Below are 17939 nucleotides of genomic sequence, written 5' to 3' on the forward strand. Positions count from 1 at the left end.
TCCTAAATCAGTTTCTTGATATATATTCTAGATTTGCAATTAAATATTATACACGAATAGTAATTATATTGATTTAATCAACGAGCATATAGGAAAAGCTCAGGTATAAATATCCAGGGTTATTTCTATTTGGGGGACATTAGAAAGCCATTCCAGTAATAATAATTTCTACCAAATTTATTATAAAGAGACTAATGATATTCTCCTATGCAAAATGTGACCTGTAAGGTTTTAAAGTACACTAGGGACAACCTGTTGTTGCCATAAATTTAAATTCAGAATATCAGATTAAAAGACTGAAAAACCGGATTTGGATACGAAAAAGTACAAAAAACATCGCATATGGAGATGAAGGGTAGATTATGTATACAAACACTCCAATATCTGAAAACATTTCTTTTATTTATAAAAATGTAAAACGGTATTTTCAAGGACTAGGTTGTAAGGATCAAAGAATATATTAGATCTCCGGGGGCTAATAAATTATATCTGAAGTTGGCGGTTACGTATTTTGTAACAAAAAAACGTAAGCCCTTGTCATAAAAAAGGGATAAAAATTATTTTAAGGGAATAACTCCCTTTCAATAACCGTCCTAGATCCACAGGGTTTCATATATCACAAGATTATAAAAGCACCCACTTTCAAGAAAGTGTTCCGTAATGAAATTATCTAGAAGCCATTAGTATATGGGTATAACCTAATGCTAGGAATTGCAAAAGGGCAGATAATTTATTTAACCTAGGATTTACTTGACCTCAAAGAGGGAAAGCCCAGATTGTAAAATGGTTGAAGATATAGTATGAAATATTTATGAATAGTTTTTCGTTTGAAATATGTGTCACCATAATTAAACCTACAGCAATAATTTGTTAATATATACACAATGTGTTCATGTCATAAAAATTATAGGAACTGAAATATTATTGTACGAAATATAGGACCAGGTCTGTTAGAGAGGTAGCTAATGGAGTGAAATAATACTTGTTTCTTTGGTTGTGATGGTAAAAAATAGAAGGACATCTGTAGCTTTACATCATGTTACAGCTCATCGATGTATTATACAAGAAACATCCACCAAATACGTTATCGTCTAAATTATATATTGCTGAGCAAAGAGTTACTACGTTACTAAAGTAAACTTAAATAAGTTAAACTGACATAGACGTCATACAACCCTTAAACAATTATCCGTTTCCAACTTGGAAGTCACTGTAGAATATTTCAAAGAACATACATATATTCCCCTTCACTTAATACTTACAAAATTAAACAACAAAGGATGATGAGAATAAAAGAACAATCATGTAATCTCACTAAGGAATGCAAGTGGGAAATCTACAAAAAGCTATACAACATTAAATTAAATAACGTACGTGCTTAATAATTATTGTAAATTCCAATACATACTTGACCATTGTAGAATATATTCTTGATGCATCCATTAAATCCAATCCCTTTAGGCGCCGCGCTCCAACCATACTGTCCGGGGAGGAACGGTTGGATCCGCCAACCTCCGATCTGAAGCGGAGTGTGGACGTTGAGCTGACTGCTAAATGGTGGTAGGGCGGTGACAGCCTGGCACTCCGTCAGATCATCGTCTGTCACCTCCCGGTCCATTGCATCCGTAACGTTGCGGTTTCGACATTGGTCGACAATCAGACGCACCTCCTGTGTAACATATTTAGTGACTGATGCTTAAGTGTATACATATATTTCCTTCATATTTTCAAGATAATTAATAACTATTGAGTTTTAAAAAAGTGAAAGAATCCAATCCAATTTAAAACGAATAATATACATATACATACATATATATATATATATATATATATATATATATATATATATATATATATATATATATATAAAATATTCTCCTTGCCATCAAAAACTTACGAAATCCAACATAGTATGACTTGCAGTAAATGTTACTAAAACAACACTTTTCCAATATTATTGTTTTATGCTAGTCCTCACGAAATGATACATTTTGTATTACATTTCGTAATTTATTTTTTATTATGTATTATTTACGTTGAATGTTTTATATAAATTTAAAAGTATTATATACCGTGCGGTAAGAATCTGTAAAATACATAAATATTAATTATCTCATAGTTGAAACACGTGTTTTTTTTTTGTAAAAAATGTATTCCAAGTCAAAGACAAAAACAACAAACGAGCATTTTTCTAGTTAGTTTATAAAATAGCTTATAAAAATTCTGTTTAATTCTTGGCATAGAAAAAAGAAAATAATCCCATTTACAGCGTATCCGTAAATTTTATATGATAATTGAAGGCTAGTTGCATTTTCAACATATAGAATTAAATTATATGACACGTAATATTACTTTTGTTTCCAATACCTGTTGGTAGTCATATAAATTATGTATAAAATTTCACTAAACCAGGTTATGATGATACATTAATATTATTCAGCATAAAACAATTTTACAAATATATGTAAACGTTTTATTAAAACCCAGTTATATGTATCCAAACTTTAAAATTTTTTATAATAAGATATATGTTGAATGAAATGCAGTGTTGGAAGAGACTGATATTACCGGTGAACATGTATTTAATGATTATGTAAGCTTTAAATCGACATCAATGAACCGACAAAGCATGATGTTTGCCCTGCAGAGTTCAATGTGTTTGATTATTTTATTATATTTGTCGGTGTATTAAATTTTTAGAACGTTTTTATTCAAGTAAAAGGATTAGTCTTAGCCAAAGTTATAAAAAGACATAGTAAATGTATAAAAAAATAAATAACGAATATTATAAAATAATCATTATTTTATAAAGTGCTGACATGTATAGGTGAGTTACTGAAAAATATAAGAAGTTCAATTTATCTTATCGTTAATTTTCAGTTGCATGAAATATTTTATTTGAAATGGTTCTTAGAATTTGTTAATATTAACGAATTATTTCTAAACATGTTACAGGCATAGTAATAAAATAATATTAAATACTAATAGGCTAACTAGTTAATAATAAATAAAAACTAGTTCAAATTAAAATTATTACCTCCGAGTCCCACATAACGTCTATGCGGTGCCAGTCGCCATCGTCCAGACGTGATCCCAGTTTTAGCTTGACAGTCCCAGATCCGAGATCAAGCAAAAGTTGTGGCATCCCGTCCACCAGCTCCACTGAGATAAAATCTGGAAACGAGTACCCAAATCATGACTTACGAAATTCACAGCTAAAGAGTAGGGATTTATTTAAATAAATTTACAAAACTTTGAATACTAAAACAATGACAATGACAAACATTGAAACTAACTATCTAACTATTCTTTTGGCTTAAACGCTATTCTAAGTAATAGTAAAACGAAATTAAAACCACAGTCAGTTCAAAACAATCTCCACGCACAGAGTAGCTTTGGTAGGAAGAGCTGGTTTAATATGATTTTTTAATGCAACTCCTTTTAAAATTCCGCTATAATATATTACATTGAAGATAGCTACAATATGATGTGTTGAGAATAAAAAAATTAAACACTAGATTCTTACTGACGTTGGTCAAATTTTAAACGTAAAATTAAGTCTACATATGCTTTTAAGAGAGCCTGAATAATGCAAATTCTAGGCATACATACCAGTAACGAAAAAGCTGTTAGGGTTTGGAGGGCCCAAAGGCCCATTGTAGAGTAGCTGACCATGCGCTGCTGTTGTAAGAATCTCTAGGTTGAGATGTGACGACAAGCAAGCCTGTAGTGAAGGGTACCAAGCCCATCCATCACCCTGAAACCCTCTGGTCATCTGCTGGCACCGTGGACCATCGTGATACTCGGGGCAAGAACACCTACATGTAGGTAGTCAAGATGGTTATTTGTCAGTTAAAGCCTACTTAATTAGAATTGAAAGTTATAACTAAATAATAAATTATGTATTCGTCAGACTTTTAAAGGTTTTGAAAAAAAACTAGTTTTGTACATAATGGAACACAATATACAAACATATCTGTTGAATTTTAAGGTATTTTCATGCTCCTGTGCATTTGGGTGGATTTACCTCCGCTTGGCCGTGTAGCTTACAACTGAAAAAGTTACAGGTTTTAATTTAATTGATGGTTTCAGCAATATTCAACATATGTAAAAGGAATTGTGGCTGAGAATATAAGAAAGACTATCAGTTTAAAGGCTCAGTCTGAAAAAATATCCAATTTTGATCGAAAAATTCATGAACGGTACAAGGAGTGCCGCTTCTGAAAGTGAGATGTAACTATTATTCATACAACTATTTGGATAAGTACCCTACCACAGGTGAAACGGGAGCAGTCTACAGCTTTCACATACTTACCTAAAATTAGCCAAAGAACACAACTTTTACATTGATTACTCACTGGGACAGCATTGCTCTGCTGGAGGAGAGGACCACGTGACTAAAAATAATACGTTTTGGAAGTGGATTACTTTGCTTAATAAAACACAGAATCGATGAAGACATCATTCTTTTTAAGTATTGGGCATTTTCTTGACTTAATTTCCAAAAAGAAGATATTCGCTTTAAATACAATTGAGGCTGTAGCTAGAATAAGGGCCTATGGCTCTAAACTTAGTTTTGCTGTACACTTTGTTAAAGTTTTTGCACATGTACCAAAACTACTACAATGCCGATAAATAAATATAAATTAATTATTCATATTACATCAAAATCTATCAAGAAAAATTTTTGATATATTGGACCACAAAGTTTAAAAAGTATTTTATTTTTAATAAGTTTTCACTTAATGTTATAAGCCCTTTTTAAATAGACGATTTTTTTACTTTTAGTTTTGTCTATTAAAGAAGGGCCTCCACAAAAGTTTTGTTGCTATGGATACTATTTAATATATTTTCAGAATAATTATTCAATTATTTTGATTATTAAGGTAAATAAAGCACACATTGTTGACAATATCCAATATTCTAACATTTTTATTATGAAAAAGGTCAAACCGAGTTTGCTTGAAGGCAAATAAATGGTTAGGCCTCCATAATATTAATATACAACATGAAAAAAGGCCTATATAAAAAAGAAATACTTCACAGTTTAGTCTTTTCAATACAACTTTGGTTTCAATCCATGACACAATCGTCTTCTAAGTCAAAGTCGTCGTCACTGGTATTGTTATCATTAACATTTTTCACTTGAGTTTCTATTGCATCATTGGTTTTCTGTGAAGACTCAAATATTTCTTGGTAGAAGCTTCCACTTTCTTGGCATAAGTAAGGGAAAAGATCAGTAATGTCTTTAATTTTTACCGCCTTTAAAGGTTTTGAGGGAAGTCGTTCCAGAGTCAACTGTTCAGAGTGAGTGATCATAAATTTAAATGGTTGGAAAATCTGAGAGCTGTAGTTTTGAGAAACTGCAATAGAACCACAACTTTTGAATTTAATTATGCAGTACTTTTGGATTCTAAATGTATCTCCTTTCGTTTTTGGTGTTTTTTCAAAGTAGGGTATCAAAGTTTGTCCCAATTGAGAAGAATTGAGTCATCATGAACCAGTTCAAAGGGGCTTGGGTTGTCTCGACAAGTTATTATATTTTCAAGATATGGCTTCATCGTCTCAATAGTTTCTTTCTTTTTAATACTGGATTTCATAATCCCAAAGTTTCTGTCGCATTGCCCAAACGAGTGCCCTCTAACTGGGTACAGATGTGTTACAGCTACTTTCAGTGTTTTTGATAGCCAAGAACAAAACCTTAGAATTGTAATGTTCTTATTCTGCCCTCCAGCAGCGTCTGAAAAAAGAACAATCTCTTTGATGTTAGGATTGATATTAACTTTGTCTTGAATAAAGTTAAAAAGAAAAGAAGTAACAGTGTTTGGGCCTTTTTTTGAGGCATGTTCAAGAAGTGTGTAGAATCTTGATGAGTTGTCATTGTGACAATGAATGTTAAAAACAAACTACCAGAGTAATCTCTTATAAAACTGTTTTGTAACATTTATCTTCGGCAAAGGTAGATTCTGTGCGTAATCAAACTCGATGACGAGAAGATCATCTCTGGTCTTGCAATCACTAATGTATTCTTGTTTTATTGAGATGTATTTTTCTGCCTTCTTTTTGTGCAACTTGTAATCTGGAATGCATGGATGATTTGGATCTATCTCTATATTTCTTTCACACTCCGTACAAAAATCACACACATCAGTTTTTGGTCTTCTTACAGTAAAATTAGTATCCCTGTAAAACTTAAAATATGTTTTATAAGCCATTCTTAAGGGTTTACCAGACTTCTCTTCATAATATTCTTGAAATAATGAAAACAGTATTTTGGGACTCAGACTCGGATTATCAAAATACAGTCTGTTTGTACGGGTTGTGTAATGACTTCCACGATGTGGAATGCTTTGCAAATGATCCATAGCCAACTTCCAAACATCTTCTTCAAGTTTTCTTTGTTTACCATGTTTCCCCTTTTTTTCAGTGAATGAACCGTTTTGCAATAACTTACTTTGAATAACTCTTACTATCTTGATGCTGATTTTGTAAACTTCCGTAAGAAATGCTCTACAAACAGGAAATTCAATGCCATTTCTCTTTATATGATATTTCCATGAATTTTCTCTCACTACCTTTGGATTAACAGTAACCTTTTTGTGCTCAGATTGTTGGAGCTCCATGCATCCAGAAAGATAGGTGTCTTGCGCCTCTTTGTTTTGACCATTGTAAAAACTATTGAAAATATCATTTTGATCTGAGTTTTCAAAATTCTCAAAGCACTTATTATTACAGCACTTGCGGACAACATTAAAAACCTTACCTTCAACAATTTGTTTACTTTTCTTAGATTCATAACCTAAACCAATGTCTCGATTACTTTTCCTCACATTGTCTTTCCACTTTTCAATTTTCACTCGTTTTCGTTTAGCACCTTTCTTCACATAAGTGTTTAGAACACTGTCTCTAAAACTAGAACTACTATCCATTTCACAACAGTTTTGAGTAATTAATATTAACTAAATATAATGAATAAACAAAACAAGTTCGAAGATGCGAAACTGTCAACAATCAACTCACAGACTCAAATGCTGTCTATTGAAAAAGGGCTCATAACATCAGCTGACTAAATTTGTTCTACCAACCTCAAAAAACGAAATAGCTCTATGAAACTTGGTGGACAAATAGAATATACTATGGGGAATCGTTTAATAACATCTCCGCAAAAAGGGCCTATAACACTATAGGATCATATGTTATTATTCTAGCTACAGCCTCGATTTAATAAAATAACTGTATTTATTAATATTTATAATTATTCTAGAGCTGTACGTTTGATGTTAAAATCGCCTTTTCATTCCTCACAAATCCTAATATTAAGAGTAATTCTTTTTTGAACAGAACAGACTGGCCAGAATCCTGTTGACCATCTCTCACAATCGCTAAAATGTAAATTACTAATTCTTTTGGTGGGCTATAGATGTGTTTTGCACATGAGTAATATATTTGTTTCACGTCACGCTACATCACGCTTGTTTGCTCATAAGCTGCTAGGGGCGGGATTATCGCGGCCATTTTAATGTCAGGGCGTTTCTCTTTTAGTCAGGGACTATCCAGACGTGCTAGAGAGAAGTTAATATCACTCCTTTTTGAAGAGAACATTACTTTTGGCGGTCTATAGATGTATGTTTTGCACTGGGAAAAACTTTCGTTATACGTCACTGATGTTTATGTTTCCTGCATCTTTTAAAGTAGAATGACAGCTTGACCGAATCGTAAACAATCGATGCATAAACATCTAATCTGAAATAACAAAGGCTGACGTTCATGATAAATCTGTTCGGAGACATTAAAAGGGAAATATAACACACAATAACATAGAATATTATGTATAATAAGGGAAATAACGAAACTCTTCCCTAAACCTGTAGAGTTTTAGAATGATTTGTTTTCTAACTGTTCGATAAGTTTTCTCGTGTTATCACGGACGTAAATGTAGTCAGAAATATTTTATCATCTGGAACTATCACTGCGTCTGCAGAAACTTTCCTTTTATATAGATGTTTTTCAGGTTGCGTTACTTGAGCTCCAATTTAAAAGCTGTAAAAATGTACAAAATAAATTTATATTCTACTATAAGTACCTATGTTGACTTTAACACCCAAAAAAGATTCAAACGCCAAATAATCATAGCAAAGAGACTAAAATATATAGTCAAATACTGATTTAAATAAATGCACGAACTAATAATTTATATAATAACGAAACCAACGCACAATTGATTAACTTATTGTGTTATTTAAACCTCACGGTACTCTTTATTAAATTTCAGCACGGCTAATATAAATTCATTTTCCACTTCAATACTAGTTTCAAATAATATTTGTACGTTAAATTCGCTTTAATATCATGTTTATAGTTTTTATATTTTAAACAATATATATATATATTATATATATATATATATATATATATATATATATTATATATATATATTATATATATATATATAATATATATATATATATATATATACATATACATACATACAGTCCTAATTTATAACTTTAATAAATTACCAGTAAAAAATAATACAATGTTAAAATATTATTTAATTTATCATGACATGAAGGGAGTGAAGCTCATTTTAATTTTGAAACAGCTACCTATATAATAATACATTTTTCAGATATAGATAAATCTTATCTAGGCATTTGGAATCAAGCAATTGTTTCCCTTGTGTGCTGTGATTTAACCTATCTAGGACGCCTAAGTAAAAATAATTTCTCCTGCCTGCACTTTTTTGAGAACGTGCTTTAATCTAAGACATGGGACCTTATAAATCGAATAAAGTAAAAATAAGGTTTATTATAAGGACATTTCAACTTTATTTGTTATATTCTTATCGGGATTACTCTATAGTTTTCACAAATTTTATTATGTGTTTAAAACTCAATAACTTTTATATCGAATAGTAGTATCATAACATTATGAAATGCTAAGTTTTGTCTTTACGTGGAATTGATTCTCCAAACGCATGATACTAATAAACAGAAAAATATTATTATCTTCGTAGATGCAATATAAATGTTACTTTTCCGATCAACATACCTTGTCAATACCTCTTTGTAATTTGTTGTTTCACATACGCTCAAAGTATATCACGTCATAAAGTATTGAACTTCAAAGGAGAGCTGTCAACTTACTTTCCGGTAAATTTCGATTGAGAGAGCAGAACCTTTTGGTGATTATCATTTAATATGTTTTTGAGAGTGCACTTTCGCCGTGATAACAGGAAATTATAGCCTATCAAAAAAATTGTCTTTACTTCAATGCATTAAACACTTTTCTATTTTTAATTGTATGTGTTACCGACTGTCATAGTTTGTACATTGGGCAATAATAGGCATGTTGTTAAGCCAAGTTTTATAGAAAGTTCCTCGAAACCTAAGTTAAAAATACAAATTATATTATTTGTTCAATATTTAAAAATTGAGAACCATATAATACATTTATTGTGTGGTTCTCATTCATTCCTCAGTTCCATTAACTAATGCTAATTTTGAAAATGTACAACTATGTTGGAATGGCAGCAAAATAAAGATACTTGATGAATACGAAATGTATAAGCATTTTATAAGTAAATAATTAACTAACTAGGTGAACAATGGTTAAATGAGAAGTAACAATTCTGCTCCCACTGTCAGATCAACACACAATACTACATCGTAACCGTGCCTCGCCAACCTATCAGATAATAACGTCGATACTCCGGGAACGAGAGTCACCTAAAGTTAGGTATCCTGTATTCTGCTTGGAGTTATCTTGTACCATGTAAAATATTCCAATGAATATTATGTGTTACGTTACTTGCGTTTTATTAATTGTTTGGGCTGTGTTTCTATATTTTCAACCATCACGTTCCCAGATTGATAGTTCTTGCTTTTAATACTTACTCATGCTAGAAGATGACTTACTAATAGTCGTTATTGCAGTAGCATTTTTATTAATAACTGTGATATTTGATAAAAGAATCTGTTACGGTAAAGTTAAAAGTAAATCGTTGTTTAAATGTTATAGAAATGTTTTAAACTAATTTTCTAATAAAATAATTTACCCTACGTCATACTCAATTATTTAACTATAATTATTTCAAATATTTAAATAAAGCTTTGACTACCCCAAAACATTTTAAGGATATTAGAGCTTGGTTGCTGGTTGGGATTTTTCAAGCTTTTGATTTAGTTAACTTAATTGTTTTTAGCAAAGCTTATATTTTATCATTCCGATGACAATTCGCTTTAGGGGTTGTCGTCGTATGTATTGGGGAGAGCTCAGCGAAAAAGTTGTTTCTCACGGTAGTGGCCTGGGGCCAATACTCTTCCTTGTATACACTGTAGATTTAAAAAATCAGTTGGAGTTCGGTTCTCTTTACTCTTATGCAGATGATTCACAACTGTTGTTGTCTTACAACCCATTGGAGAGAGCTGAGATGTGTTAAGATCATTTAGCACCTGGCGAGGACGATCATGGGCTTCTGCTTAACTCGGACATAATGGTCGGACATATGTATTGCAGGTGAACTGGTAATCTTGAAATTGTCAATCCCGTTATAGTTGTATTACTCAGTTCGCCACTAATGGCAAACCATTAGTTTGGACAGTTTTCTATAAATCCTTGGAGTCACTTTGGATTGCCATCTTTATTTTACATTTTATATATATATATATATATATATATATATATATATAAGGGTTGTGACTAAGCTGAAGACGTTATATAGATGTGTAAAAATAATGCCAATGTCTTCTAAGTTGGAAATTGTCCACTAAAAACTTGGTCTTACTGTTTAGTATGGTCCCCTATCTTTCGCTCGTTATCTTACTTAGGAAAATTTAATGATTTTCACTAGATTGCAAAAGAGAGTTTTGATATTTGACTACAATTCCAACAGTTTGTATAAAATTAGTGAATTTTGAAAAGGTTCTAATCAGTGCTGGATTTACATATGGGCTAAGGACCAAGGCGTCAGAATTCTGAAGGCGGCAAATTTTGGGATAAAATAAAAAAAGCAATCATTCCAAAAGTTAAAGATATGTAAAAAATTACTTGTAATAAATTTGTGAACATAACAATTTGTAAATTAGAATTGTTTAAGAAATCATTCGCTTAAACATTTATTATCATTTTTTTATTATCACCATTTAAATATTTATTGTTATTATTATTATTATTTATTACCATTTACTATTTATTGTTATTATTATTATTATTATTATTTATTACCATTTACTATTTATTGTTATTATTATTATTATTTATTACCATTTATTATCATCGTTTATTATCATTCCTCTCCATTTATTTCGTAGTCCTAACAATAAAATTATGAAATAAGGTATGTTCCATGACGCGAGAGTATTCGCCCGCAAGAAGTCAGCTGATGGCTCTAGGTCTCTGGGACTTGAAGGTATCGTTTGAAGTTGCCGCATCCGCCGGCGCCGTCATGCCTGATTGCCGCCCCATACCCCACTGATCTGCAACATGCGCCTCCGCTGTTCCGAATCAGTAAGTTCAGTTTGAATTGGGGTTTAGCTGGAATTTTGTAGGTTATGTGGGTATTGTTTATTAGTCACTTTTAACTGCAGATGAGATAGTTAAGTCAAAGCGTTTTGTATACAATTATTTAATTTTATCGATCATTGAATGTATTTATCCCTTTTCACTCGGTATTAATTTACACAAATCATAAATTTGCATCGTATTTATTTGAGTTTGTTTACAAGCGTGGAGTGGCTGCCTCGCTGCCGCCGACATTGCGTCGACCCAACGCGATACCAATGGTTGGCGGTGAAGGGGAGGGTGGCTAATTGTGTATAGCACTGGGCGGCAAATCTTCAAATCCGCCTCTGGTTCTAATGTTTTATCGATTAACAATTGTTGCAACTTTCAAGTGCTCAACTTATCTACAAAGTCCTTCAGACTGGCAAGCCTAAATGTCGTAGGGCATTAGCTTATTTTTAGACATGAAAAATTCGCTGTACTCGATAGGATGGCATAGTTAATTTGCCAAGGGTCAGTCTAGAAATTGGCAATAAAGCTTTTAGATACTTTTGACAGGAGATATACACTGTTTTTCCACCTGCTTTGGAGAGCCTTAACTACCGTTCGTTTGGAACTCATTTAAAAATATTTTTATATAATTTAATTTAGTTTTACAATGATGATTATTTATCCTTTTGGTATGAAATTTGTTTTGTACATCAGCATGTAATTTTGAAGAACGCTTGCTGAATAAAGCCATTATGTATTTATTTTTGAATAACTCGGTCACTTATGTAAGGAATTGTGAACTTCGTTTTATTTTGCTTTGTAATTACATATTTCTTAAATTTATTAGATCAATTAAATTGTTTATCTTATTAATATTCGATTTTTTCTCTAAGCGTATTTAATATGAAGCGAATGATAATTTAAATTGTATTTTATACAACTTTCATTATTTTTAACACAATAATCCACATGCTTGAGCCTTACCTCGGCCCTTGCCTCGTATCGTAGCACGTGCCGCCGTTTAGACAAGAGTGCGAACTGCAGCTCTCCGGGACACTGAAGTCCCTGGCGTCACAAACACACTCGGCCGTCTCCTCAACCCTTGGACCCGCCAGGACGGTGGTGTTACCATTCACTATGTGCAGAGCTGGCAGGATATTCCTCCTTGTTCTACATCCACTGTCTCCTTCACACAGCTCCTCGTCTTGACATTGCTCCTCTCCGATAGAAAATATGTTCGCAGAAAGTGCGCTTTCTATCTGTAATGATAATTTACACGTTTTAACGGGAGGATTTATTTATTATTAAAACAATCTAATAAAAAACGTCTACGTGAATAACACTGCCGTACATAAATGTCGCATTTTAAAACCGAAATTTTATAAAATTATACATAATAATTCAAACATGTTCATTTATAACATAAAAATATATAAACCAAATTTTATTTTGAAACTAGAGATTCAAGAAGACGTATTAATGGGTTATACAAATTTTAGAAAATGATTTCACATATTGTTTGTGGTTTATCATTTACTAGCTGTTTTCCCGCGGCTTCGCACGCGTCTCTTAAGCTTTGCCCGTATATTTCTTTGCCTTCAAATAGTGTTTGGATATTTTAATATACGTAACTACTGTGTTGTAATTGCAGTTTATAATGTGCAGGAGCTTTGATAACTTTTATATCTTGCAGTACAGCCTGGTGGTTAGTTACATCAATGGGCATTGCGTATAAACCTTCTACATAGAAAAATACAAATTTTCATAGTGATCGGTCCAATAGTTTCTGAGTCTATAAAGGACAAACACACAAACATTCATTTTTATATATTATGATTGCAGAAACAGTTTAAACAAAATTTGTCGTTTCTCTTAAGCTTACTCTATGCTTTAAAACTATAAGTGTAAAGAAATTTATATATAAATATATTTTTTGTCGCATTATATATGTTTACAAAGAACAGCTGATTAAAAATTTGAAAAGACTCTTTCACTTAATAACATATGTTTGCTGCAATGCATTTCTTACGGGTATTTCTGTAACCAGTGGGGCGGAATCCTGAATCGGGAAAGGGATAAAAAGTATCCTATTAGATGAATAATTGTTATTATTGTAATAATAAATGGTAAAAGAAAATGAAATGTTCGTCACCTTCTACAGATCAAGACGAACAAATTTTAAAAAAAAATTAGGCGAATCCGTCCAGCCGTTTGTGAGTGATGCTGTTACACACGAACAGTTTCATTTTTATATATATAGATATTAAATCATGAAATAGATACAGTATGTTTTCAATAAAAGTTTAAGTATAAACTAGTGCGTGTAATTAGTAATAAGGAATTTATTTATGACAAATTTCATGAAATGAAATATTTCTGCATTTGAGGCGAAAATTAGGGCCTCATGGCCCTTTCTTACATGGATCCTTACATGATGATTGATTTTTTCATGATGATTTCTGAATTTATTTTGATACAGAGTGTTCTTAGAATCTGCTAATGTAATACAGATTATATAAGAACGACATGCTGCATTATTGTAGGTGAGAACTTATCCTTCAATGTAAACTAAACACACCAATTATTTGTTACGAAATTACTTAAAATTGATAAGATAAATAAGTATGAAATTATTTACTGTGATTTATTCAAATGTACTAAAAGATATCGTATACTCTTCTCAACTCATAAACATCCAAACTATTAAAAAGTACATGATATTTTATATTTGTTACATATACGAGTATGATATATGTTAATTTAAATTTAAACGACTCACTGTGTTTCTGTTCAACAACATTTCCCCGAGTAGTCTGACAGGCTTAAAGTATTCTGAGTGTTCCTTGACACAGAAGCGGACTCCGGTGTATAGCTTGCCGCCTCTACTACTGTCCCCAGGGCTGGGCTGTACATTGAACACTAACACGTTATCTGTATCTGTCTCTAGTAACTGTCCGACTACCTCTCTGAATGTTTCCAGCCTGCTTACGGTGGAGTTTCCTTTCTGAAAATCAATAACAAGATTTAAAAATTTTCATTTTTGTATCTTTAAACAGTTATTTATTAAAAAAATATATTTCTAAACAGTTTTCAAATAAATGTTTTCTAGTAAAATATTTTTGAAGTAAACACATATTTTGGAATGATATATTTTGATTCTCGAGTCACACATGAACTAGTTAATACAAAAATAAATATTGGCTATATTGACTATTATGGTTACAATTAGCAAAAACTATTTCTAAAATAATAGTTCATTTTTAACTATGGTTATTACTCTTGTTTTCAGATTTTTCAAAAAGTTCAGTGTGTCACGTAGCTACAGGTGACAAAATGTTGTGGTATCAAAAATATTGCGTATATGATTGTTCTATTTATGGGCCTTTAGCTTTTAATGTGTACTAAGAAAAGTGATACAAAGAAATAATTAAGTTTGGAATATGCTTTTAATGTGTACTATGAAAGGTGAACCTAAAAAAATAATTATGAAATAATTAGGTGTGAAATATACCGCTAATATATAGGACCCACCATTTGCATCACTTAGTAAAAAAGAAAAAGGGGAAAGGAAAACACAATTAAAAAAACATATACCAAAGAGACATTTCTACTATATTGAAAAGTAAAAATTTCTATCGTTATTCCTTGACAATGTGTAATATACTTGGTAAATACTGCTCTAGCAAAGAATATTTTATAGGAGATAACGGGCAGTAGCGTAGGTTGTATATTCTTGGTCAAATCACAAACAGGGTATGTTTCTATTACATAAAAATTGAACCACGAATAAATAAGTAACAATCATTGACTTTCATTTCGTTTACATATTTTTTTGCGAGGGAGGTCGGTGAGAATTGTATTTTCATTACAGCATATTAATAATTTTTCAACCGAAGAGTGGGAATATTAAAAAACATCAGACAATATAGTATTGGCCAATTTTTTTAACACTGGGCAGGAAACACGATGTACTTTTACCAGTTATATAGTAATAAATTACGTTGTTTTATGCTATAAATTATCAACGCCTGAATTATTATAGTTTGCAAACTTTAACAACAGTAAACCTCCCACTAAGCTATCAAACTATTGAATCAATATTTATAATCACACAACAAAAACGCTAAAAAGATTAAGCTCCCCTCAGGTTTAATTGTAATTATCACTTTTCTGATATTAAAATTCATATAGTTAATAGCATCTAGTATGAGCTCAGACTCTCTGTAACTGATAAAATGTCAATCGCCTATAAGAGCGGTTGAACGTTAGTCATGTATTGTACGACAACCCTCCCGTATTTGTTAAGCCTTTGCTTTGTGGTCTGTGATGGAGGAGGACTCCACCAACTTGCTAAAGAAATTATTACTGTTAAAATAAATAACAGGTTAAGAAATATGATACTAAATGTATTAAAAATTAATAACATATATTGTTTATTATATTGTGTATTATTGCTGGTGGGATAATGTTGCTATCTAGAATTATTACTTTGTGTAAAAACTTTATTTATTGAGAACTCAGGATATACCTTTTTTCATTTAGATAATACACCAATCTATAGGTCATAGAGTCCAAAATTATAGCTATGTTTACGAAAATTAACTTAAACTACCTTATTTGTTATTAGTAAGCTGCAATAGTAAAAAAAATTGTTTATTACTACACAATAACAGTAGTTTTAGTTCAAGCTTAATTATTTTTATTGAATAATGAGAAACATAGTGTGTCTATTGCTGTTTGTTTAAAATAATAATGAAAACATGGAAGTGGCTTACCTTTTGGTAATGTTGAAATTCATATATAATATACATTATAATTAATCAAAACAAATAATCCAGATAAGTAATTAAATAAAATCTTGAATTGAAAGGGTTAATAAATAATTGTTAAAAATAAATAACAGTTAAAAAGATAACTTTATTGTGTACTGTAATTATATGATGGAAAAAGTTGGTAAACAAATAATCTAGATCAATTTTCATGGTTTTTTGAAACTGAAACATTGGAAATATCCCAGAAACGTTTCGAAAACTATTTATGTTACCTGCTGAATATTCTGTATTTATTTAAGCTAAAAACGTAATTATCAGATTTATGGTCACAAGTTGGCATGTCTTGCTGATTTTACATTTAATAAAATACAAAATTAAGGTCTGTTCTAGGTTGTAATACAAAAGGAATTTTAATATTCCTCACATACAGACACTAAGCAACGGTGTGTTGACTGCACTTCTTAAAACGCGACCGCTAGCGGAAATTTTATGAAATAGTTTCAAAATACTAGTACTTAGTTCGGTTCTAATGGAGGTTGACTTTAATAACCATTATTTAATTTTTTTTAAATTTTTGTTCTGAGAATAATTATCTTTTAAAGTTTGACAATTTCATCCGTTTCTATATTATTTTTATAAACTTGCATTTATAATAAGTTATTCGTGTCTGTTTATGTTACAAACAAACTTTTCTAAATGTATGAATATGTTCTTAATACAAGTATGAAGAATTTAAATTATTTTTTTCCATAATAATGGAATATTGAACATTCAAACGGAAAATTGAATTTTTTTATGATATTAAAACTTGACGGTAAGAATGGAATGCGTAGAATAAATAGTCATTTTCTCACTGTCTCAGGTGTTTAAGCAGATTTCCACATGTACGGCAAGGTCTCCATCAACAAGATATCAAGATTATTTTTTGTTCAAAATAAGGTTGCATGATAGTAGTTTAGTTATTCGAAATAATAAATGACAATGAAAAAAAAAACACAATAATTTTTACCTTTTAATTTCAAATTACATTTAATTAAAAACTAAGCAAAACCATTATTAGGGCACTTACATAAGATAATTAGATGATACATATATTTAAGGTGGGGATTTCATAGTATTATGAGTTTCCAAAAATATAATATTCCAAAAATGTATTCATTTAGTATTTATGTTATTATATTTTGTTTGTAAAGTTAGTACGTATATAGGGGAAGTGCACTTAAATTGCACCTGTGCCTAAAACGTACCACTGGTGTTGTGGCAAAATGAACAGACATACAACGCTCCGCGAGGGACCAAGGTGAAGCTCTAAGAGTAAAACAGTCACGCCACTCACTTGGGTTAATGAGGGAGTTGATTGCCATTCGTAGAAAAAATTTCTCTTATTTCACATTGCGCTTGTTATTTTGACTTTATGGTGCCACGATCCAGTGAAGGGTGAGCTAAATTCTTATTATATCACTAAATAGTGGGCAATCTTAGCTTTGAAATGAAACGTAGTTCGATTTAAAATATACAAACTAACCTCAAACACCACGAAGTAGTTAGTTTCAATATGGTGATTTGCCTAAAATGCACCGCACCGGTTTCCCTAAATTGCACCACTATTTTTACTGGTGCAATCTAGGATAATATGATGTTGTTCATTTCAGATGGCGAATAAAGTCAGAAAAT

The 17939-nt window shown here is 31.2% G+C and overlaps 1 protein-coding gene across 1 annotated transcript in view; it reads right to left on the reverse strand.

Moving 5' to 3' along the window:
- The window catches only part of LOC124365438 (putative neural-cadherin 2), a 32860-nt gene extending 15231 nt beyond the window's left edge, over positions 1-17629 (reverse strand). The window contains exons 1-6 of the mRNA XM_046821418.1: positions 17513-17629; positions 14273-14497; positions 12478-12752; positions 3613-3818; positions 3038-3174; positions 1409-1669 (exon numbers count right to left, since the gene is read on the reverse strand). Of these exons, the coding sequence (XP_046677374.1) occupies positions 1409-1669; positions 3038-3174; positions 3613-3818; positions 12478-12752; positions 14273-14497; positions 17513-17629 (1221 nt within the window). The remainder of the gene's footprint in view (positions 1-1408; positions 1670-3037; positions 3175-3612; positions 3819-12477; positions 12753-14272; positions 14498-17512) is intronic.
- Between the last annotated feature and the right edge of the window lie 310 nt (positions 17630-17939).

The sequence above is a fragment of the Homalodisca vitripennis genome, chromosome 6, assembly GCF_021130785.1.
Source record: "Homalodisca vitripennis isolate AUS2020 chromosome 6, UT_GWSS_2.1, whole genome shotgun sequence".
Lineage (NCBI taxonomy): Eukaryota > Metazoa > Arthropoda > Insecta > Hemiptera > Cicadellidae > Homalodisca > Homalodisca vitripennis.